Source organism: Rhipicephalus microplus, chromosome X (assembly GCF_043290135.1).
Source record: "Rhipicephalus microplus isolate Deutch F79 chromosome X, USDA_Rmic, whole genome shotgun sequence".
Lineage (NCBI taxonomy): Eukaryota > Metazoa > Arthropoda > Arachnida > Ixodida > Ixodidae > Rhipicephalus > Rhipicephalus microplus.
Window position 1 is genome coordinate 40,856,191 of NC_134710.1, and position 23,489 is coordinate 40,879,679.

Genomic DNA, 23,489 nt, shown 5'->3' on the forward strand with positions numbered 1-23,489 from the left:
TGAGCACAGGAGAAGCAGAGAACCTAAATGTGTTGTCTACATCTGTTTTCGTGCCCACGAAAACAGAGGTGAATTTCTGAGGTGAATTTCTTTTGAGGTGAATAGCTACAAATAACTGTATATTGCCACATATAAGTCGAATTTTTTTTTTAAATCGGAGGGCCCAGTTTAGGGTGGCAGGCTTATCCGCGGATGTTTACATGAGGGGGGGGGGGGTGGTAAAAATGAAACATAAGGCAACCAATGTTTACCAAGGTTATTACTATTACTGTGCGCCTATTTTATACTTATAATGTAGCAAAAGCAATTAAAATTAATATATTTTACCCAATTTCTAAGTACGGTAACAAGTGCTTTGACGGTATGATGGATCAACGCGGCGAATGCAGCCTCCGGAGATCCTCTTGCATGCACGATTCTCGGAGACCGGACGAAGAACTTCAGCTTTGGCGTGGACTTTGGCACGAGCTTTGGATCGGTATGCGACCTGCGTTGAGGTGAACCGTGGCCAACGTGGATTACCAGTTGGCGATAATCCCAGGTGGCTTACCCCTGTGCTACAGCTGCTCGACGTGGCACTCAAAAACCATTTAGGGACCGGATGACGGCACTTTACAAAGACTGGATGCACCAGGACGACAAGCCCCAGTCGCCGACGGAGCGTGTGAGACGGGTTTTTTTGAACACAGTGGGTGTCGACGCTTGGTACAAGCTGCCGGACAGCATGGTGCGCGTAGCTTTTGTGAAGTGCACGATCACAACTGCCACATGAAGGCTTAAAGTTGTAGTTTGCTGGCAATAAATTTTTTGTTTTGTCAATGCAGTCAATTTCTTAAAATAATTTACTTGCAGATTTTTTTCCTGATTTCGAGGTCAAAAGTGAAGGATCATCTTATATTCGGAGTCGACTTATACAAGGCAATATACGGCAGCTGAACTCTCTGTCATTCTAAATATGTCAGACAGACCAACAATGCAGAATCCTGCACATGACTCAAACTGTATTGGTTGGGTTCACTTACACAATGGCCACACGGTTCAATCTAAGATGTATCCTTACCTCAATTTCAGTTGTTTCTGTGAGACAGTTGCTATCGCCAGTACAGACTGACACAACTGCAGAGTTATTTTGCTGGTCATCTGGATCAGCAGTGCAATCGCCATCTCCCGAGTCACCCTTCAGACGAGCCACATTACACATGACACACTGGGGAAGAAAAGGAAAAAAAAAAGGTATGCAACATACATGTGAAGAACAGGTTTTAAGAGCTAACACAAGTGCAAACAGAATATACAAAGAACTATAAAGATTACAATGTTGAAGTTACAATTTTTCATTTAAGATAATGATTTGAGGCGAGGAAAAACTGATTTCTGAAATCCATATAAATGAGCATTTGGGGGGGGGGGGGGGCGAGGTGGCAGGGAAGCGTGAGTGAAAGAAAAAGATTAAAAAAGAGGCTGTGTTTCAACATGAGTAACCGTACATTGCCAAACACAAGAATGGTGTAAGTCCCCCCCCCTACGAAAAAACCAGTTGGTGCTCCATGGTACTGAGGACTGAACACAGTACCTCACATATTGGAGGTAAATGCTCTACCACCACTGTAGTGCAAGAACAGTACACTGCTGATTCATTTTTTAATGGGAATGGTTCTTTGAGCGGCACCTATGGCATAATACGTCATTCAGTGGTAAAACCGAAACCCGTGATAAATACGACAGACAAAAGCCAAGAATGCATAGGCGAGCTCCTCTTAGGCAAAACATTGCACGTGTGCCTTCACAAAATGCTCGTATTTTTTTCATTTACTGAACTTGTAGAAACATAATGTGCCAGGCTTACTCTACGAGTGCAGTCAGGAAAGAAAACAAGGCTCTTGCACACTGTGAACAAAAAAGGTGCTACGGTGAGGTTCATCAACTATCCAACATGGCACGGCAAAGGCATACCATGGAGATCATTAACAAATGCAGGTTTACTATTACTAACCCATAATGCGGCACAATACAATAGTCCCAGACTGCAGGCAAATTAAAGCTCACCATAGAACCAGCTAAATACGTGGGCCTAGAACAGCTTACGAAAGGAAGGAAGGGTCTACCAAGGGCCCGAATGAAAAGTTGCAAAACGCAAGCGTTCCTTAACCAACTTGTTACAGGCTAGCGAGCCCTTCACCATGGCAAAAGAGTGCCACCAAGAAGCAAGCTCAGGTGGAAAGGCTGTCTAAGGGCCATTACGAGCTCAATCAAGGTGCATCCCAATAACATGTGCAACAACGGTAATCTAACACCAACAGAGAGAAGCCCACTATGCGCAAAAAAGAAAGTCTGCCCACATGCATTCACCACAGCAGTCATCAGCAATTAAGTCGGCTTGAGCCAGCAATGTGGGAAGTGAAAGATGAGGGGTGAAGCAGGACATTTCAATCCCGCACCACCTTTCAAGGATCACTCATGACACGTAGAAAAATCATATACTTCTCAGAAAATCATATACTGCTCTGAGAAGACAGACATTATTTCCACGAGAAATCAATATGAATATTTTATTAAGGAAGTATCACTATTGAGTTATTCAGTTAGATTACGGCACATATGTCAATTCTGTAACCACAGTCGATGACTATGCTCATGGGAGGTTCTGAAGCTAACACCAACTGTCCCTTCAGGGGCCTGCGAGGTATTACTAAATAAAGTGATACTATAGCCACACTGCTTGAACAACATCAAACACAACACCCACTTTATTGTTAAAACAAGATTAGATATCACAGTCAATTGAGAGAGTTGGTGTGGGCTCATAGTTATGAACGGTGTAAGAAACACTGGACACAAATGTGTCTGTGTCTGAAAGTTCTTCATTTGTGTCCCGTGTTTTTTGCACCGTTCTTAACTATGAATATTAGATATATTTATTTACGAATGCTCTCACACTCAGTTTTATCACACACAAATTAAATATGAACGTATCGGTCTTACAGAATCATACGACTTTTTGCAAGGCCCCATGGGTAGATATTTGGACACTTTGAACATTCAAACAAACATTACGGTACTTTAGTTCACTTCAATATGAATTTAGATCTTTTAAATTTCAAAGTATTCAAAATTGACAATATATACATATTAGAGCAAGTATATACACATATAACCTGTAAGGGAGCTTTCACAGCAGCTTGAGGGCCATATGCTGTGAAACCACCCATACAGGGGAAATCCAGACTGCCACAAAGCCGCACTTAAGGTTAAGGAGAGATGCGGGTCGAAAAATGAGTTTTCTTAAAAATTACTCATTTTTTGTTTTCACCTATTTTGATAAGATTAGCACATCTACTATTCTGAAAAACAAAAAAAGATCTATGTCGAGACTCAAGTGGAAATGCTTTAAAATTGTATTCAAAAAGCACAAGGCTGTTCAAAGGCCGAAAGTGCGCAGTCTTCGAGCACCTTTCCGCCGATAATACGGCGCGGCGCGCCATTGTCGATCGCACGGGGCGAAAAGTCAAGCCTCACTCTCCATATAACAACGGTTTCCCCTGCTGCTGTGGCACAAGAAATGATAAAAAGAAGCACGCTTCTGGACAAGTTTTCCGAGCGCCGCGACTGGCTTTTAAATTACGTGATACCAATCGGGGAACGACACTGGCCACTGCGCGCCTGTACTGTGCTGTGAAACTTACTTGCGGGGTCCATGTCTTGTCAAGCAGCGCAGCTGAACAATGCTTTTCTCGTGCATTTATGTCTGTCATGGATGAAGAAATCCGTAGCTACACTGTCAACTTGAAAGCTATTGTGACGGCGCGCTCTGTAGGAATCGGCCATGAACAGCTGGTCCGATTTGCAGCAGTTGTTGGCTTGTTAAAGCCAATACATCAAAAGTCATTCGCAGCCATCAGCCGAAAAGCTCATGATGCGGAAATGGGTGCCATCTGCGCCAATCTTGCGAAGTCGAAAGAGCTCACAGTGAGGAAAGTTAGTGGGGACAACATTGCCCTTGGTACGACTGTACATGTCATAAACGCGGCCACAAAATGGCATCGGCACTGTTGTGTCCCTCGATACTGGACCTTGTTCAGATTTCGAAGTTCTGTCGCACTTCTCCCTAGCTTGCAGTTGGCACAAGGCTCCTCCAGATGGAGCAGAAGATTGGCAAGCGTTTCCTGCCTCTGTCTGTCAGCTCGAAAGAGCCGTGGGGGACAAACTTATGCTGGCGCATTTTAGTGGCAGCGGTCACTACAAGAAGGATTGTTCTTTTTTTGTGTGCAAATTTCACAACATTTAATGACATTTTTCATGAATAAAAATTCAATTTTAACTTTAAAAGTCGTTTTTCTCAAAACACAGATTCTGCCATAATTTTCAATCTGCCCCTTCTTTTTCAGGTACTTTTGGTGCTCAAATCTGCATGAAATTTTACCTTCATTTTTCTAAAGTATGAGAAATGCAATTATCTTGTTTATATTTCAATATATTTATTACATGATAAAATTTCTATGTAAATCTTTACTAGGATAGGAGAAATATGGACTTCATTTATTATTTTTCACTACATATTTTGTACACAATTCTTAATTAATTTTTTGCATTCCACATTTTATTTAAAACATTATGAACAATCAATGGTAAGAACTTATGGAAGTTATAATAGTATGAAGAGGGGGGCAAAAGGCTTATGGTTTTCACTTTGTCATGTTACAGAACTAAAAGTATGCAACTCGCAAGAAAATAATTGTATCTTTAAAATCAGCACAAAAGGTCCTATAAACAGCTGAAGTTACATTGCTCTAGAGTGAAAAAACAAAAAGTGTTTTCGAGTAGCATATCCCCTTAAATCATATTACTTACACCTTTATTTTTTAAGTATAGTATAATTTAAGCGTGTCATACAGGTTTATATACATTTTTTTTTTAAATATAACGCATTGTACCAGTTATAACTGTCACTGTACCACTATACAAGCCTTACTACTATTCAAAGTTGCATCCACTTAGAAGCAATGACATTCACAAATGCCTAGTTCCATTTCTTAAAAATATTGTGCAAATTACGTAACGGTAGAAATGCTAAATTTTCTTATGTGATATAGATTATTCTAACTATTTAATTCGAAATTATCCCACCAAAGCACTATTCGCTACAAACTTCAAACTTGGTGTTCGTCCATCTCTACTCTTGGCATTTATTGGCATTAGATGCACCAGCAAAAATATCAGAAAAAAAAAAAAAGAAGTGTCTTATACACCGGAAGATACAGTACTTTCACACACGTGCAGAAGCTTTACTCACATAACTTTAGCTAAGCGGCCACTGAAAGTTGTCAGGTATAGTGGTATCATAAGCCAGTGCCGCATGAGCATTGAAATAGACGCGAAATGATAAAAGAGCGTAATCAAACACTACAACATGGTAGAAAATTACGGTTTCATTGTCGTGTCTTGAACGGTGAGAGCATGAAGACATGCGCTAAGGAGGCATTTCTTGCACATGTCGGATCACACATGCCTATGTAGAAGAGTCTGAGCACTGATAACTACGAAGGGCCATTCCTTGTTGTACGTCATCTTCTCTACCTTAGAGCGCATGCCAGCTAGAAGGGCAAGCAGCTTTCAGTTTGAAATTCCACCTCCTTCTGTGATGCGTAGCATTGCGAATCTTGGCAGACGTGATAATGAGTACCCAGTATATGCATTGTGCTTGACAGCTCAAAATGACCAAACATGACGAGGGGCTCCCTTTAAGGAACTGTCAAGAGCAAAAAAGAGGTATGTCATCCATATAATGTGACCTGTCTAACCTGTGTTCGTCACCCACCCCGGGGATATAGTGATTAGGTGCTATACCACTAAGCCCCAGGATCGAAACCCAGCCGCAGTGGGCGAATTTTTCGTGAAGGCGAGAATGCCTGAGGTCCCATTCTGAAACAAGCCTAGGCTTGAAGTTCATACAGTCAAATCTCGATGATATGATAACGGTTGATACGGATTTCGCTATACGAATCTTGAGGTTGTTTTGAATGGACCACGTTATATGAAATGCACCGCGATTCGGAATTATACGAACGGTTCACCCAGCCACCACAGGTAATATGAACGTGCAATCGCCTCGAAGAAAGCAAATGCAGCAAAACTCACTGGAACTTCCCGCATTTTGCCGCCAAGTCGTACTTTTCCACAACGACAAAATCAGACAAATTTTTCCGCCAAGTGGTAGCATATCGCCTTTCTTCTTTATGGCACACAACCAATGCAACGGCACGACTCAAACCACATAATGTAAACGACTGGACGCATATTCAACATGGTGGAGAAGGCGTCGGCCGTGGCTCCCATCAATGCAATTTCAAATCCGCGCAGCCTGATGAAGCTCACGGCCTCGACAGGGACGTTTTCATTGAGAGCCTGGTTTAGATTATGATCACTGATAACACTGGAAGTAGCAGGTGCAGCAGCAGCAAGTCAGTGTGTCTCGCTTTTGCCCAGCCAGCTGAATCCGCCGCTGCCGGAGCGTCCGCTCGGTGCCGTTTCTGGTGGCTTATCTCCCAAAACAACGTTTGAAAAGCTGCAAACTGTTTCTTTTCAGTGTTTTGAATACATATCTGGAACTCAATACGAATTTTAATGTTCAGGAAATGGGCAAAATGTAATGAATTCTCAAAGTGGCGAAGGCAGCGGCGGTGGCATGTATGAGGGGCAAAACAAATGTCGACGCTATCGGCGCGCACAGACGTGGTTTTCCGGTTGCTCTGGCATTTTCGCTTCGCTTCTGAAGTGTGAGTGCTCCAGGAAGCATATTTTTTTTTTTACGTCCCGGCCCAGTTTTCTGGTCGCTTAGGCAGAAAACTGAGTAAATTTCTGGCGAGTTTCGCCGCCTTCGCTTCCTTTGAGGCCAAAAGTGATAGCGCGTTAAGTGCCAGCAGCATGAGTGAGGGAACCATGGCCAAGTTTTATTCTTTCCAGACAGCTTTCTTGGAAAACAACAAAGGCAGAAAAGTTCAAAAGAACATCATAGACTTATTCAGCAAGGAGTAGTTGACGCAGATAAATTTCTTGTTAATCTTCATGATCAGCTTTAACTTGTTTTGGTTCATAAAAATTCTGGATGATACAAACATCTTGCATGCTCTCTGCGAATTCATATCGTTGAGATTCTACTGCACTTCCCTCAACTCAGTTGTCCAACTCAGCCACTGATAGGCCAGAATTTGAAATTATGCTTTAAAAATATCGCTGCCAATTAACATACCTTAGGATGAAAGTGCTGGATGGGGTGATGAAATTAATCAATTTTGCAGGCATAAAATGAAATCTGCTCACACAGAACAGGGACAAATTGCAAAACATTGGGGGATAGCCTTTGCCCTGAAGTGAACATGAAGTTGGCCGATGATGATAATGATGATGGCTCTTAGACACTGACCACTACACTAACATTTCGATGATACGAACCTTATGAGGCCACGGTTCGCAGAGATGTCACAGGCCGCTCTAAATGACTGCCAGTAGTTTTTAGACATCAGCACATTCCAGTGCTTGTATAATCATACTGCACATGCATGCATGTATAATCATTGGACAAAAATCTTATGAGCCATTCCACTGTATGAAGGTTGACGGCCAGAAAGCTGTTCACACAAGGCACAGAGTTGGTATGGTAGAGGCCAGTCTCGTTCGTATAAAAGGACAGATTGTGAACGTGCCTATCAACGTTCGAACCAAAGAAGATGATGTTATCAAGGTTATGAATCACTGTAAGACGTAATGTTGAAAGGCCAGCTTATTTTCTAAACACAAATACATTGCTGAGAAAATATTTTTCCAGGGGCAATATAGCCACCCTATATAAAGTATAACAGCCCACAGACGTTTCATTTGATGAACTGATCGCTGTTGCTTCAAGGCACCCCACTGGTGCTGCTAAAATTCTTGTTGCCTTTCCCTTTGCCTTTTTTAAAGATAATAGCCTTTCTTGGGGACCTTCGACGCAAAAATTTTGGTCTGTCTGTCTCTCTGTCTGTACATTTGTCTGTCCACTCTTAACAACATCTGGTATTCGAAACTGCCGACCCCATCCGCAGCGCCCACCTATGTTGCTCAAGATTCAGCGTTCATACTCGTGCTATTTTCGATTAAAAAGCAATTATTGCGCATGTCTGGGGCACCATAATACGTATATATTCTGCATGTGCGTCTTTTACTGGAAAAGGCATACATAAGTAATTTTAAGGACCATAGCGCTTATCCCGCTGCGCTGACCATGCAACGCTTGCACGGAAAGGCGTTTCCAACGCTTTGCTGAAACGAGACGGTGGTGGCACCTACCCGTTGCCTTGCGTTCTACACATTATCACCTCAGAGACGGGCGCGAACACCCGTCTCAGAGCCACGCGCTTTGTTTTTGAAAGAAACTGCCAGATGGCGCTCATGTCTCACGTGTGGCACGACTTGATGCGCTCGTTCGTCTCCGCTGCACGCTCGAGGCACTCCAACGGAGCGCCTCCAGAATACCATTCACCGATTTTCTCGAGCATAACATCAAATAAATGTTTTGTTCACTCTCTCCAAACGCAAGTATCGTCTTTCGACACCATTTGCAGATTAAATGCAGATACGGGGCCAATTTTCTTTAGGCACATAGCTGTTCAAAAATGTAAGGTATTCATTTATATCATAGAGTTTCCTAAATACACATTGGAGGGAACTCAGGCACTAGTGTCAATGCACGGCATTTCAGCGAGCATGGGAATGATGGGTAGAACACGGATTTGTCTAATCTTCGTACTTGTGGCTCCGTGTGTGTTTGTGTTAGAGCTTTTTCTAACAAAACAAAAATCTGCAGATTTTAGGCGGTTGCAGTTCACCACCTTATCCTTTTAGGCTTACCATTTCATATCGGGTCACGAAGTTCAAAAGAGTTCGTTTTTTCCTTGGAACAAAACTGAAACACAGCAATAAATGAAGCCACAAGTACGATTTGCCATCCGCAAGTATGAAGACTAGGCAAATTCCCGTACTACCCATCATTTCCAGGGTCACTAAATGATCGCAGCGCCAGAGTCTACTCTAGTTAATTTTAGGAAACTCTATGATTTTTATTGCTCAGGTATATTTATAATTTGCAAGCATGGGCTTGTAGCCTAGTCGTCAAGACGCTTGCCTTCAAAGCATGGGGCCTGGATTTCTCCAACTGTCTTACTTTCTTCCACCACTCGATGGAGAGCACCTGAGGTGCATTTTAAATGATGCTTAAGAGTGTTTCACACATCGGTTCATGCACTGCTCCCCAGAAGGACATAGGAGCTTTTGCTCGCATTTAGATTCATCGGATTGGCACCGAACAAAGCAAGCCTGCCGAGGGCAAGTGCCTCATCAACACAGAGGAATGAGTGTGCCAAAGAGGGATATTTTTGCTTTTCAAGTTCTTTAAACTATTAGGCTAACCCAACACACACACACACACACACACACACACACACACACACACACACACACATATATATACCCACACACACACACACACACACAATTATATCAACTATTTCTAATACCATCTCCTATACTTTTCCTTAGATTTACTCGGCATATTCATCATTAGTTCTTAATATTTCTGTGTCTAACAAAGAAAATGAGCCCTCAAGATAACCCTTCTTTATATATATAATACATATGAGTGGGTGGGGGGGGGGGGGTATTCCATATCAAGTGTACCCGGTCAATTTTCGACCATCTCCAATCATGCTAAAAAAAACAGCAGGTATATGTGAATGTGAACAGCACTTATTGAGGCATTCTAATTCGCAAAAAAAAATTTGTGTTGGCTAGAGGATGCTTCAAACTTAGAGCACCCATGTGAAACAGTGTCCCTCTAAATGATTTGTATAATATAACTGGTTTGAGTAATTAATACGAAACAATTTTTATAATAATCTAAAGGTGCTACTCTTTCATGTCTATGATAGTTTATTCATTATTGTTTAAATTTCTTTCTCGCTTTGGAAAAAATTCTAATATGCTGCATGTTTAGTTTTTTATAAAAAAGCACAAATTTTTTTGCTATATATTTATGTTTCCTACTTTATATGTTCCTATATTGAATCGTTAAAGTACTTCGGGAGCAAATGAAGCTGAAATATTGCCAAAATAATGTGGCAAAGTTGGGAAAAACAGCATTTTGACTCAAGATTGTGGCTTAATTTTCGCAATATAGTGGTCAAAGTAAAGATATGGCTTTTATATTGTTGCACATATTGTTTGTCAGTAAGACAAGCAGAAAGTTTCGAAAGAGTACTTTTTGTTTTAAGGGGGGACGTGCCTTTGGAAACGAACGTTCTTGTTTCTGGCTGGATATTAATGAAAATTGGCACAAGACACTAAGAATGGCCTCCCAAGGCTTCCATAAAAATTTTGGGCGATAGCACAGAAACTTAAAAAAAGACAAATGATTTCTTCCGTGAACCTCATGGAGGGGCTCGAGGATTTATAAAATGACAAAAAATGGCAATTGCTCTATGCATAGCCAAATGTATACTGAAGGGGCAACATTTTCAAAAATAATTTTTTATAATTTTCTTGCAGCACTAAAACTTGTAGTTGACATTTTCTCAACACTGCAATGGGCACACCTGCATCACAAACAAGAAGCCCTACGAAAAATTCTTTAGAGAATAAAATGAAAAACTAGAATTGCCACCCCCCCGAAGCACAGTTCAAGTAGCGTTACAAAACAAACTGAATCAAAATCTGTGATGCGGTTGCCAAGATATCTGCTCCACGAGCTGAGCATAATGCCAAAAAAAAAAAGTATTGAGAAAACTGCATTTGAAGTTCCGCCTTCTCTTTACGTCTATAAAATGCCTAAAAATTGTGATCTTATGTTTGTCTTACGATATTTGACTTCTCAGACATGTGGACTCTGCCCAGTGTGCCTTTGTTGCCTTTTTTTTTTGTAACCTCCTTTTTTTGTCTACAAAGAACAAGCATGAATTTCAAACCACGTTCTCTGAATGAAGGAGTGACAGTTTATAGCAGTTGTAGCAGTTTGTAGCAGTTTATTTAATGACGCAAGTTGGACATATAAAAATTCGCACCCCTGCGTTTTTTTTTTTTTTTATACATGCTTTTTTGCCCTTTTAGCCATGAAACGCATCATGATACGGTCGGTCGTAAAAATGCTAATCTACGAGGTTTTCATTGTCTCAGACCATTCATAGACGCTTGCGGCGATACCAAGCACAGCTCCAAGCATGTCTAAATCGTATCACTAAAACTTATTAACAGCACTCCATATGACCGTGAAGTGCACGGCCATGTGGACAGTGCAGCCAGTGCGTTGATGTATTGTCCGGCCGAAATGCTGCTAGGGGCGCCGAAGAGTGCCGACGCGCTCCCATGGAGCTCTGGAACTTAGTTTTTTGGTCAGTGTTCTGCGTGCAGCAGACTTTTCTTGGCTGTGACATAAATCCCAAACTTTTTAGACACCTTTAGATACCATTCTTGTCGGTGAGAACACGCTTTCTCTCATCATTACGACCCTGGACGTACCAGGTCAAGTGTGAAGCCTAACGGCGAGTAGGCAGCAGCAACGCTTCTAGAGTCTCGACGGGGCTCGAGCAATCGATGGCCGCCTCTACTCCTGCGGCTCTAGACGAAGGCTGCGATGACAATGATAGCATGGACTTCCGAGAGACAGATGCGCATGATCTTGCAACATTGCGAAACATGAATACAACAGACACCCGCCGTCCCAGGCAGGAGGAGCTGAATGGAGACTGGCAGGTAGCGCTGACACTGCATCAGCGAAAGGCACAGGCTCGCGAGCGCAAGTAAAAGACGCTGGACCAGGGCAGCATTGCTAGCCAGCCGCCAACCTCTAATGGGCGGACCCAGGAACGATCGCGCAAGAAGCCGAAGTATCGCAGACTTCCACCTCTTCCCAGAGACGATTTCAAGGTCATAGTGAGGCCGCACCAGGAACTTCCCGTAAGAAGTCTCACAAGCCCGACGCTCGCCAACGCAGTGATAGCTGCATGTAAAGGCTTCATTACAGGTGAGCAATTTTCACTTTGCATCAAGCCTGGCTCCAACATCTTCATAGCCTCTACGCCCTATTAAGAGGTTGCTGAGAAAGTCAGTCGCATCGCTAGTTTGATGGTCATTGGACGGCTGCATGCAGTCAATGCCTATGTGGCAACCGGCAAGGGAGCCACCCAAGCCGTGATACATGAACCTCAGCCACACATCCTATTTGAAGAACAAGGAAAATCTCTAAGTGCACACACAAGGCATGGAGCATGGAAGTCCTACATGCACGGATGCTCGGTGACACAACTGCGGTAATCACCTTTTACGGTGGACGTGTGCCACGCTGCGTCTATTACCATGACGGTGAACTCCCTTGATACCCCTACAAGAACACTATGCAAGTGTGCAAAATGTGTTACCACGTTGGCTATAGATCTAATGTATGCCTTCAACATGACACTCCAGTGTGTCTCATTTGTGGCGTGCGAGACCCTGTTCCCAGTCACAAATGCTCGCCCAAATGTGCAACCTGTGGAGAAACCCTTTTTGGGGAGATCGCACTTGCAAGAAGAGGCTCAAACCTCTGCGCCACACTCGCTACAACACTTCGAACAAGGTAACATCGAACTCACCACACGGGAACGCTAAGACGCCGAAGAACTGGACATGGACCGGCCCTGTCTGCCACCTGCCACCGATAGGCCCTACTCCAAGGTTCATTCCCAGACAACATCCCGGAAAAAGTCTCAGTCGATTTCCTGGTCATTGTCCTGGTCAAGGTCCCAGTCGAGGTTTCGGTCAAGGTCGAGGTCTCGGTAGAGTTACGGTGAAGATCCCAGTCGAGGTCCCAGAAGAAATGTAATTGTAAGCCTAAGACACACGCCAGATACCCCTCTTCCCGAAGTCGTAAAGCCAGGGCTCCAGGCCGACTCACGTTGCCTTGTCCAAAGGAGGTAAGGCGAGCAAAGGTCAAGTCTCCCTGTGCTCCTATTAATAACAATCCAGAATCCCAATGAATTGCAGCCGAGAACAAACTCTTATCGCGAGAGTCTGGCTGAGATTAAGATGACGTCCCTCCAAGCTCACCACAAACAAACCCTACACGTGGTCTCTCGTCACTTGGCTGGCCGCGTTTCGGGCCAAAATGAGATGTCTTCAGGGTCTCCTGAATGTGCCCTCCCACAAATTATGCAGCAACTTGAAAGCATGCAAGCTTTTCAGCAGCAGATATATTCCGAATTTCAGAATCTTGAAGCTTATGTCGATGGATGTGTCTCTAAAGTTATAAGTAATGTGAGGAAACGCACGCTTGATAGCCCCGGTTCGCCAGCATGCCGGTGGTTGAAATAGACAGACGTCATGAAAATCGCCACTATCCATCATGGCAAATCTACCACCTAATATGCGCACATCTGGCATTGGAACTGCTGCACTTTTCGTAAGCATGCGGGAGCTGTTCACCAGTTCATACTGTCACGGGGGTGAGAGAATGATTGAAATAAATATATTTACAAACATACAGGGAGAGGCGGAGGCAGCTGCGGCCAACATGGAGGTACAACAGCAGCAACAACACGAGCGCAATCGCATTCATCGTCTTCGTCGTCTACCTAATGCTCTCTGGTTGCCGATGTCGTGTAACATATAACCCCCCGCCGCCGGTAGCGCCGTCTCGGCGCCTAAAGGAGAGTAGTATCATGCGGAGATGTATGGTTTCAGACGGGACACGTGGATGTCAGTGGCAGGTGCGGACGACGATGACCGACTGTCCAACGCAGCAATCTCATATGTGACCTCAGTAAACCGGCATAAAACCTTGTAAGGCTCCGAGTAGCCAGATAGGGGCTTCGAAAAGAGGCAAACGGGGCGGCATGGTGTCCAGAGGAGGACCAATGAACTTGGAGAGTAGGAAACTACTCAGTGATGGCTATCGTAGCGGGCCTTTTGAGAGAGCTGCGAGCCAAGAAGACGTTCCCATGCGATTTGGCGGGCCACTTGAGCCTGAGCAGTGGCATCCCGGGCGTACTCAGTAACCGTCTGCGTAGTCGATGGGAGTAGAGTCTCGAAGGGTAACGCTGGATGGCGGCCAAACAATAAATAGAAGAGGGAGAAGCCAGCGGTGTCGTGGTGTGACAAATTGTACGCGAATGTCACATAAGACAAAGTACTATCCCAATCAAGGTGATCTTTGGAAACATACATGGAGAGCATTGTTGTCAAGGTTCGATTTAGGAGCTCGGTAAGACCATTTGTTTGCGGGTGGTAGGCCACAGTGAGCTGGTCACACGTCAAACACGAGCGCAGGATGTCATCTACTACTTTTGAAAGAAATGAGCGACCACAATCGGTCAGTAGCTGTCGAGGAGCGCCATGGTGAAGAATTACATCATGAAGCAAGAAGTCCGCGATGTCAGTGGCACAGCTTGTCGGTAGCGCTCGTGTGATAGCATATCTTGTGGCGTAGTCAGTGGCCACAGCTATCCACTTGTTTCCAGTGAGAGAAGTAGGAAATAATCCAACAAGATCAAGACCGACGCGGTAGAAGGGGACGGTGGGTATGTCTATTGGTTGGAGCGGACCAGCTGGTTGCTAGGTGGAATGTTTGGAGCGCTGGCAGGACTCACAGCAGCAACGTATCGGCGCACAGAACAGTAAAAGCCTGGCCAGAAGAATCTACGCCGCACGCGATCCTGCGTGCGTGTGACCCCGAGATGTCAAGCGGTTGGAACGTCGTGAAGCTATTCAAGAACAGCAAAACGGAGTGTCGCAGGAACTACGAGTAGTAGCTCTGGTCCCTCGGCGCTGGTGTTGCGTCGATAAAGAATGCCATCGCGTAGAACGAACAAGTGTAGCAACGGGTCTACGTGGGGCAAACGTAGACTCTGCATGATAGACTGCAAGTGGACATCGCTGAGCTGTGCAAGTGGACATCGCTGAGCTGTTCCTTGCGTATATCGGTGAAAGCAGACATGGCGAAGACACAAGGTTCAGAATCGTGCTGAAAGGTCGGGTGGGTCCAAGGGGTGACGGAATAGAGGGTCGGCATCCTGGTGCATTAGGCCAGATTTGTATGCCAGGTCAAAGCTGTATTCTTGGAGTTTTAAGGCCCAATGGCCACGTCGTCCAGTTGGATCTTTAAGGGACGACAGCCAGCACAAGGCATGGTGATCCGTAATTACCGAAAAGGTGCAGCCAAACAAGTATGGTCAAAATTTTCCGACTGCCCAGACTAGTGCGAGGCATTCACGCTCTGTGATGGAAAACGTGCTCTCGGAAGGGGAAAGCAGGCGACTGACATAAGCGATGATGCGATCCTGTCCTTGTTGCCGCTGGGCAAGAACAGCACCGATTCTATGTCCGCTGGCATCGATACAAACTTCAGCATGGGCTGACGGGTCGAAATGGGCCAAGATGGGTGGGGAAGTAAGTAATGTTGTAAGGGTGCTGAAGGCAGTCGCTTGGTCAGTACCCCAATAAAAAGGCAGGTCCTTCTTCAGTAGTTCCGTAAGCGGTCGGGCAATGTCAGCGAAATTCTTCACAAAACGCCGAAAGTAAGAACAGAGGCCGATAAAACTACGTACTACGTAATAAATATATTTACAAAATATTCAAGGGGAGTCGGAGACAGCTGTGGCCAAGATGGAGGTACAACAGCAGCAACAACACGAGAGCAATCGCATTCATCGTCTTCATCGTCTACTTGATGCTCTCTCGTTGCCGATGTCATGCAACAATACAAACTACAAACAACTCCAGTTAAGCCAAATATTATTTGTCTGCAGGAAACAGATGCAAAGCCAGTCACACCACAGGGCAATTATACCTTATCTAATAAAGACTTCCAAAAATTGCGATCCTGGTGGCTAAGGATATCTCATCGAATGTACATTACATCACAGGATGTTAAACTTCTCACCAAATTATTGAGATTTATGAACGTAAGTGGAGCAAGGCCAGTACGTTTATTGTAAATAAGTATAGCCTGCCCAAAGAAAAGGGCACAGACTTCGAACCCCTGGTTGCTGGGGCACTCATACTTTTGCACAGGCCGGACCACCTCGTTTTTCCGAGGTGATTTCAACGCCCCTCACACAAGCTGGAGATATCGACGGGACTCTCCAAAAGGGAATTTCTTAGAAAAAGCTGTAGAAAATCACGGGCTCCATCTCGTCACACTCCCCACAGTACCTATGCGGTTGGGAAACAGTGTAAGTGTCGGCACTTCTCCCAACTTAGCATTTAGGTTAAACTCATCTGTCGCCACCTGGACTAATCTTAAGGAAACCTTAGGCAGCAACCACTACATCATTAGTGTGTCCATAGCCTCTCCGGAGGTTCGTCGTACTATCGGCCAGGTGAAGATAATGGACTGGTCTAAATACAAAAAAAATCCCTCACCCACAGAACACCCTTGAGGATGCCAAAGCATGGGCAAGTCATTTGCATGATGCGCATGGTTCTGTTTTGAAATGCATAGCTCTTACAACGGAAGCCTCGGTTATGGACCGGCATCTCCTTCATATGTGGGAAAGTAGACGCAGCCTAACTAAGCGTTGACGCCTCAATCGTAAACTGCGTCTAAAAAACGCAGAAGTTTCGGAGCGCGCCAACGAATATGCTCGTAAACTTGCAGCTGCTGGGTGCAGTTCTGTGACTCGATGAAGAATACCCTATGCATGGCGAAGACATGGGCTATTTTGCGAAGCTTGCTTGACCCTTGTAGCACTAAATCTACGATGTCCAGGACGATCCAGAGCTTGGTGGGTGTTTTCGCAGGCACAGAGGAACAGCTCTTGAAAATTCTCCATTCGACATTCGTGGGTGACGCTGGCGGCCTGCCATGCACGCTTGGATAGGAGGGCACGCCAAATGCAGCACTGAATGAGCTTATCACTAGGGCTGAACTTTTTGCCGCAGCACAATCTGCGAAATCTAACACGGCACCGGGACCTGATCCCGTTACTAATGCCATGTTACAAAATCTTTACGACTTCCTGGATGAACTAGTCTGCTATTTTAAATAGCACATTTGGGATCCTGGAATCGTTCCACCAGAATGGAAAGAGGCCTCGATCGTACTAATCCCCAAGCATGAGAAAAACCCCACCTTACAGAATCTCCGTCCAATTTCGCTCACATCCTGCCTCAGCAAGCTCTTCGAGAAAGTCATTCACACGAGCCTATCACACCATCTCGAGGAATGGGGTTTTTCCTCTACCCACATGTATGGTTTCCGCCACAACCTCTCAACACGAGACATTTTCCTTCGGTTTCGAGATCAAGTAGAATCAAGTATTACTCTGCATTCCCTTGGGCATCGAATACAACTTGGTTGCTCTCGACCTAAATACTGTATTCGATACCATGGGCCACAATGTTATTTTTCCTCCAACTGTGGGGAAAGAATATAAAGCTATATCCAGCCTTTTCTCACCGATTAGACTGCACTAACAGGCTTAGGAGACATTAGATCATGGCTTTTCACACGCCCGATAGAGGAACGCCTCAAGGAGCCATATTATCTCCTTTACTCGTTTATATTAAGATGGCGCCCCTTGCCCGATAGCTCCAGTCTATACCGGACTTGGGCTACGCCTTGTATTCAGATGATATAACCCTTTGGGCGACCCGAGGCTCTCTTGGCCACAAGGAAACTACTCTCCAAGAAGCAGCTCAGAGAGTGCATCTCATGGCAGAGAGCTGTGGTACGAGTTGCTCCCCAGAAAAATCCTAATTTGTTCGGGTGCATGGTAGGGGTTGACAAAGTAAACCACCCTTCGCACTGAAAGTAGCTAAAAGTAGGTGACCATTCCATACGAGAGGTAGCGCGTACACGTATATTTGGTCTCTGGGTACAGGAAAAATGCACGCGGACCACACCCTCAAAACTCTTCTCACTACTGTTATGTTAAACAAATTGCGTGCATGATACACAGAGTGATGCATCATCGTAAAGGCTTTGGAAGGCAGACATTATTTGTACAATACAAGACTTCGTAATTAACACAATAACTTATGGTCTCCCTTACCAAGAGCTCAGTAAGACTTGAGATCGAACAAGTGGATACCCTCATTCATACCACCTATAAGGCTGCCCTCGGCCTACCAATGGGAACATTCACAGATCGGCTTATTGCCTTAGGGATCTACAATGCGTTTGAGAAGTTTAGGGCCGCGGTCCTCATCTCGCAGTGAAAAACACAGCCTCTCACCCACTAGTAGAGAAATCTTACGTGGCTTAGAATATCCTGCATGGCCTCAATACAGTGACAAGGAACTAGTGCCCATTTACGCTCGTATGCAAGCCCAAATCCATATCGCTCCTATACCGGAAAACATGAATTCCTTGTATCACCAGGCGCATCACAAGGCCAGAGCTCGGCAAGTCACTAAACAGTTCGGAACAGGCCCAGACATGCTTTGTACGGACGCAGACCGCTGCGGTACGCATGGATTTTCATTGGCCACTGTTGGTTCAGTACAAAGCCCGGGTTTATTTCCCTGTGCTTCAGCCAAGACGAACTCGATGAACACGGAGGAAGCCCTCTCAGTAGCACTCGCAATCAAAACCAAAGAAGTTATGGAACGATTTTATATCCTCACGAACTCTAAAAAATCCTGTCATTATTTCACTAATGCCCATGTACCTGCATGCGTTGCCTGCTTCTTAAGAGCAACAATAGACCAGGAACACTGAATCATATGGTGCCCTGGACATATACAGTAAAAGCTAGTTAATTTGACTCTTCTTAATTTTGGACAATTTGGACACGTCATCTGGTCCCTATAAATATATGCATCACTCTATGAGGCTCAGCGCTCGTTATTTCGGACAGTTTTGACCCCAAATCGAATAATTCAGCGACTTTTGTGCCGCTGGCAAGTCTCGAAAACGAAAAAAGAACCATTTGGAACAAAAGCGAAGCTCGGGCGCAGCACCACCATGGACATTATTTATCAACTTGGCTTGACTTGAGACTGGTTAAATGCCTTTTCTTCGCGTGTGGGTTTGGCGGTGCCATTTTTGATGCTTTGTTCCCGTTGGTGTATGGCATCGTTGAGCAGTTGAACCCCATTTTGTCGAAGAACGGTTCCGTACAGCTTCTTTAGCTTGACCGTTACAAGGTGCTTTTGTGCCAAGTTCCCGTGTGACCGCTCTCTCCGCCGATGGCAACGACTGCGAAGCGGCCCAAGTACGAGGCCAAGGACTTAAGCAAGGACACGGGTCTTTGAAGGCCTAAAATCGCAAAAAAAATAGACTTTTTGAAGCTAAGATTTTCGGAACCTGCAACTATTTTCGCACTTATTTGAGAGCTTTCGAACTTCTCGCGTCATTATTTCTGATGCAAAATTAATTTATAACACCTCTGTGAGATGAATGTGAGCACGAAGAGACGCTAAAATCTCACTTTTTTCGCGCCGTACCGTTGCCGTTACACACGAGCTATCGTGACTATCTTGGTCTCATTTGGAAGGGTGGTTCATCTTCAATTTTCTGCCACTGCTGCCTCGCCTTGCTCATTGGTTTTTCAGCATTAGCGCCTCATCAAGAAGTACCAGCACGCGATTCTATTGATTGCATGAAGCACGTGACAAAACCTAGGCATACGATTGGCCAAGTGGCATTTCCGGCGTCTGCTTCACCATCGTGACACGCAAGAGTATGAGCCATTTTGTCATGGTGCTGTTGACGGCGTGCTGCAGTAAAGAAGTTCCACGTCACACAAATTTGTGAAGCAGGTGTGGCGATGGTTCGTTCGCCGGGAACTTCAGAAAGAGCCCCGCTATGGCTCAGGACATCAAGGATAACCAACTCGCAGCAGTCAACGGCGGTCACCATGTCACCGGTGTAGGCCTAACTTTTGTCGACAACGTCGCTGAAAGCGGCCGTGTTTCGGACCCTCAACAATTAGAGGACGGCAAGTAAAAAAGCAGAAGTGAAGCTACGACAGCTATCAATCTTTGCAGCGACGGAACGGAAGCCCAGTCTTATCGCTAAACGATCCAATGCCACGATTCCCCCCGTCTGACAAAATGACCTTGTTAGAGTGTGAACTGCGCGACAGGTCGTCGGAGTGTAGTTTGCCGCGCGTAGACAGACAACGAAAAATCAATTCGTTAACTGTAAACGTGCCCGCCACCCACGCAATGGAGGCTACTGGAAACAGGTAGAGTGCTATGAATGACGTGTCTGCAGCAATGAACATATTGCACCACAGTCTCCACTAAAAATGTGGCAACCTTACGTGAAAAAGAAACTAACACCTCGCTGCCCTTGCAGCCTCCAAAATTATCAGCGAATGCACCAGTTCGGTGTGCGACATCTACTTGTAACTCAATCTGGACAAGCCGGAAAACATCGCTGTGTCACATGACAGTTCATGGATGACGCGCGCACATTTGTCGCACATCAGCATGAGTACCGTCACCGAATTGATAAGCGGCCTTGTCGGCAGATGAGTACACGCCAACAACTTGCAGCAGGACTTGAAGAAACGACACACTCATGCAAACAATCAGTCCGATTACATGCCCGGTGCATATTAACTGACTAAAAGTAGGTGTGCCATATTTTTCACTCGAAATGATAAAATAAAATTTTAACCGTTTTTTTTTCTCTCATTTTCTCAGAACTGGCGAAATAAAGTTTTAAACGTTTTTTTTTTTTCTCATTTTCTCAACTGGCGAAATAAAGTTCTAACCATTTTTTTTTTCTAATTTTCTCAAAACACAGATTTTGACTACTTTCCTTGTTTGCTTCTTCTAAAAAAACGGACCTAGGACAGCCAGAGCTATAATTATTTTTGGACAATGTAGTTAAATGTGCACAAATACCAGCGCTGAAATCTAATTTTTTATGTGTAGTTCCATTTTTTTTTTGTTTTCATTTAAAATTTCTTTGTTTTTTGTAACATACAGACAACTTTATTGTGCAGTAATTTGAGAAGTACTTGTTCAATTTTCGATCAGCTTGCAGCATTGCACTCCTAAGCTTTCTAGTATCCATAAATGTGTTAATGACTATTGTCACGTCACTCCAGGGGGTGTCGACGAGGTTTACTGACGTCTGAGCAACAGGGCTCTAACCAAGCGCGTCGGTTGGGCTTGTTTGCCAGAGCGGAGGCCCACGTGCACTTCTTTCTTCTCTGTGGTGTGTGCCTTCACCTTGGCATACGACCCACTACTAGAAGTAGGTGGCAATATTCCTCCTCAACAACAAAAAAAGAAAGAGCATCGTCCCGATGCTGTAAAGTTATTGAAAAAAAAAAACCAAAACAAAGTAGGTTAAACAATGAAAAAGGGCACCAATAATCAAATGTTAGACGCGATAAGTTCACCAATGATGAGGCAATTGTCAGAGCACAAATAAAAAAAAAACACAGGAAAAGTGGTCTTTTAGGAACGCGCAAAATAAGGCTTCATGCGCACCACGTGAACTATGTCAGAGGTCGGTTGTTTTCGTTGTACCCATCGTGACAACGTAGCGTCCGGAACCACTTCGTAGTTTACGTCACTCACGCGGCGTAATACTTTATACGGGCCGAAGTATCTGCTGAGCAACTTTTCGGAGAGGCCACGGCGTCGAACAGGGGTCCAAATCCAAACTTGGTCTCCCGGTCTGTAAGATAAGTCATTATGACGCATATTGTAACGTCGTGCATCGACCTGTTGCTGCTGACCAATGTGTAGCCGGGCGAGCTGGCGAGTTTCCTCGGCACGCTCTGCAAATTCTTCTGCGTCAGTTGTTAATTGATCGGCGCCTTCACAAGGAAGCATCGCATCCAGCATCGTCTGAACTTCGCGGCCGTACAGAAGGCGAAACGGTGTAAATCAGGTTGTTTCTTGAACGGCGGTGTTATAAGCGAACGTCACATAAGGCAAAATGCGATCCCATGTTTTGTGTTGGACGTCGATGTACATGGAGATCATGTTTGTGACTGTCTTATTTAGTCGCTCGGTTAAGCCATTGCTCTGCGGATGGTAAGCAGTCGTCGTTCGATGCCTAGTGTTACTTAGTCGAAAAACTTCATCAATAAGCTGTGCAGTGAACGCTGTTCCTCTGTCGGTTATCACTGTAGATGGAGCACCGTGGCGCAGAACAATGTGGCACATGAAGAACTGTGCTACCTCAGAAGCCGTGGCTCGTGGTATCGCCTGTGTCTCAGCATAGCGGGTCAAATAGTCAGTTGCAACGATGACCCATTTGTTGCCGTCGGACGATAAAAGAAATGGGCCGAGAATGTCCATGCCGACTTGGTCAAATGGCTTGTGGGGTGGATCAATTGGCTGAAGTAATCCAGCCGGCTTGCTTGGTGGCGACTTTCGACGCTGGCATTCACGACAGCTTTTAACCTACTGCTTCACGCTTGCCGAAAGTCCGGGCCAGTAGTACGCCTCACTTACTCTGGTGAGCGTTCGCGAGTAACCTAGATGACCAGATGTGGGCTCGTCATGACACGCAGAGAGGACTTCATCCCGGATGTCCTTCGGAACGACGAGGAGGTAAGCGCGGCTCGTAGGACGGGCGTTTTTTTTGTACAGGACATTATCTCAGAGGCAGAAAGACGTCACGACGCGAGATAGATGGCGAGGTATAACGGCGCTATGACCCTCCAGATAGTCGATGAGCGGTCGAATCTGTTCATCCTCTCGCTGGCGTCTGCTCAAGTCAGATGAGCTAAGGGCGCCCAGGAAACCGTCATCGTCCTCTTCTTCTTGATTGACTAAAGGTATGGGTGCACGCGACAGCATATCAGCGTCTTCATGCTTCCGTCCAGACTTATATACGATGGTAACATCAAATTCCTGTAGACGCAAGCTCCATCGGGCCAGTCGTCCAGAGGGATCACGAATGTTTACCAACCAGCAGAGGGCATGGTGGTCCGTCACCACTTTAAATGGACGACCATAGAGATACGGGCGAAACTTGGTGATCGCCCACACTACTGCGAGACACTCTTTCTCTGTGGTCGTGTAATTCACCTCGGTACGAGACAGTGAGCGGCTGGCATAGGCTATGACTCGTTCTTTGCCGTGTTGATGCTGGACGAGCACTGCGCCAAGGCCGATGTTACTGGCGTCAGTGTGCACCTCTGTGTCAGCATCATCGTCAAAATGCGCAAGAACAGGGCCCACGTGCACTTCTTTCTTCTCTGTGGTGTGTGCCTTCACCTTGGCATACGACCCACTACTAGAAGTAGGTGGCACTATGTAGTTTTATGTACATACATTTTCATCGTTTAAGCGAGATATACAATGTAATTACTAATTATCTTAAAAAATAATTAACCTGCATAAAATATACCTGGATAGTTAAAATAGGCTCAAGAAGCTGAACAAGGCTGTGCGGTTTCACCTCATTTGATGAAGAAACAACCCATGTTATCTTTCAAACCCATGTCCTCCCTTAACCACCAAAGTAGAAATTTGCATGCCCGGAAAAATGGGCTCACAAGAAGTGATGAAGA

The 23,489-nt window shown here is 45.0% G+C and overlaps 1 protein-coding gene across 3 annotated transcripts in view; it reads right to left on the bottom strand.

Annotated features, from left to right (window-relative positions):
* The window catches only part of trbd (ubiquitin thioesterase trabid), a 159,757-nt gene that overhangs the window by 116,047 nt on the left and 20,221 nt on the right, over positions 1 to 23,489 (bottom strand). For all 3 annotated transcript variants that reach the window (XM_037426842.2, XM_075876278.1, XM_075876279.1), the window contains exon 4: positions 1,061 to 1,207. In XM_037426842.2, coding sequence (XP_037282739.2) covers positions 1,061 to 1,207 — 147 coding nt within the window. The remainder of the gene's footprint in view (positions 1 to 1,060; positions 1,208 to 23,489) is intronic.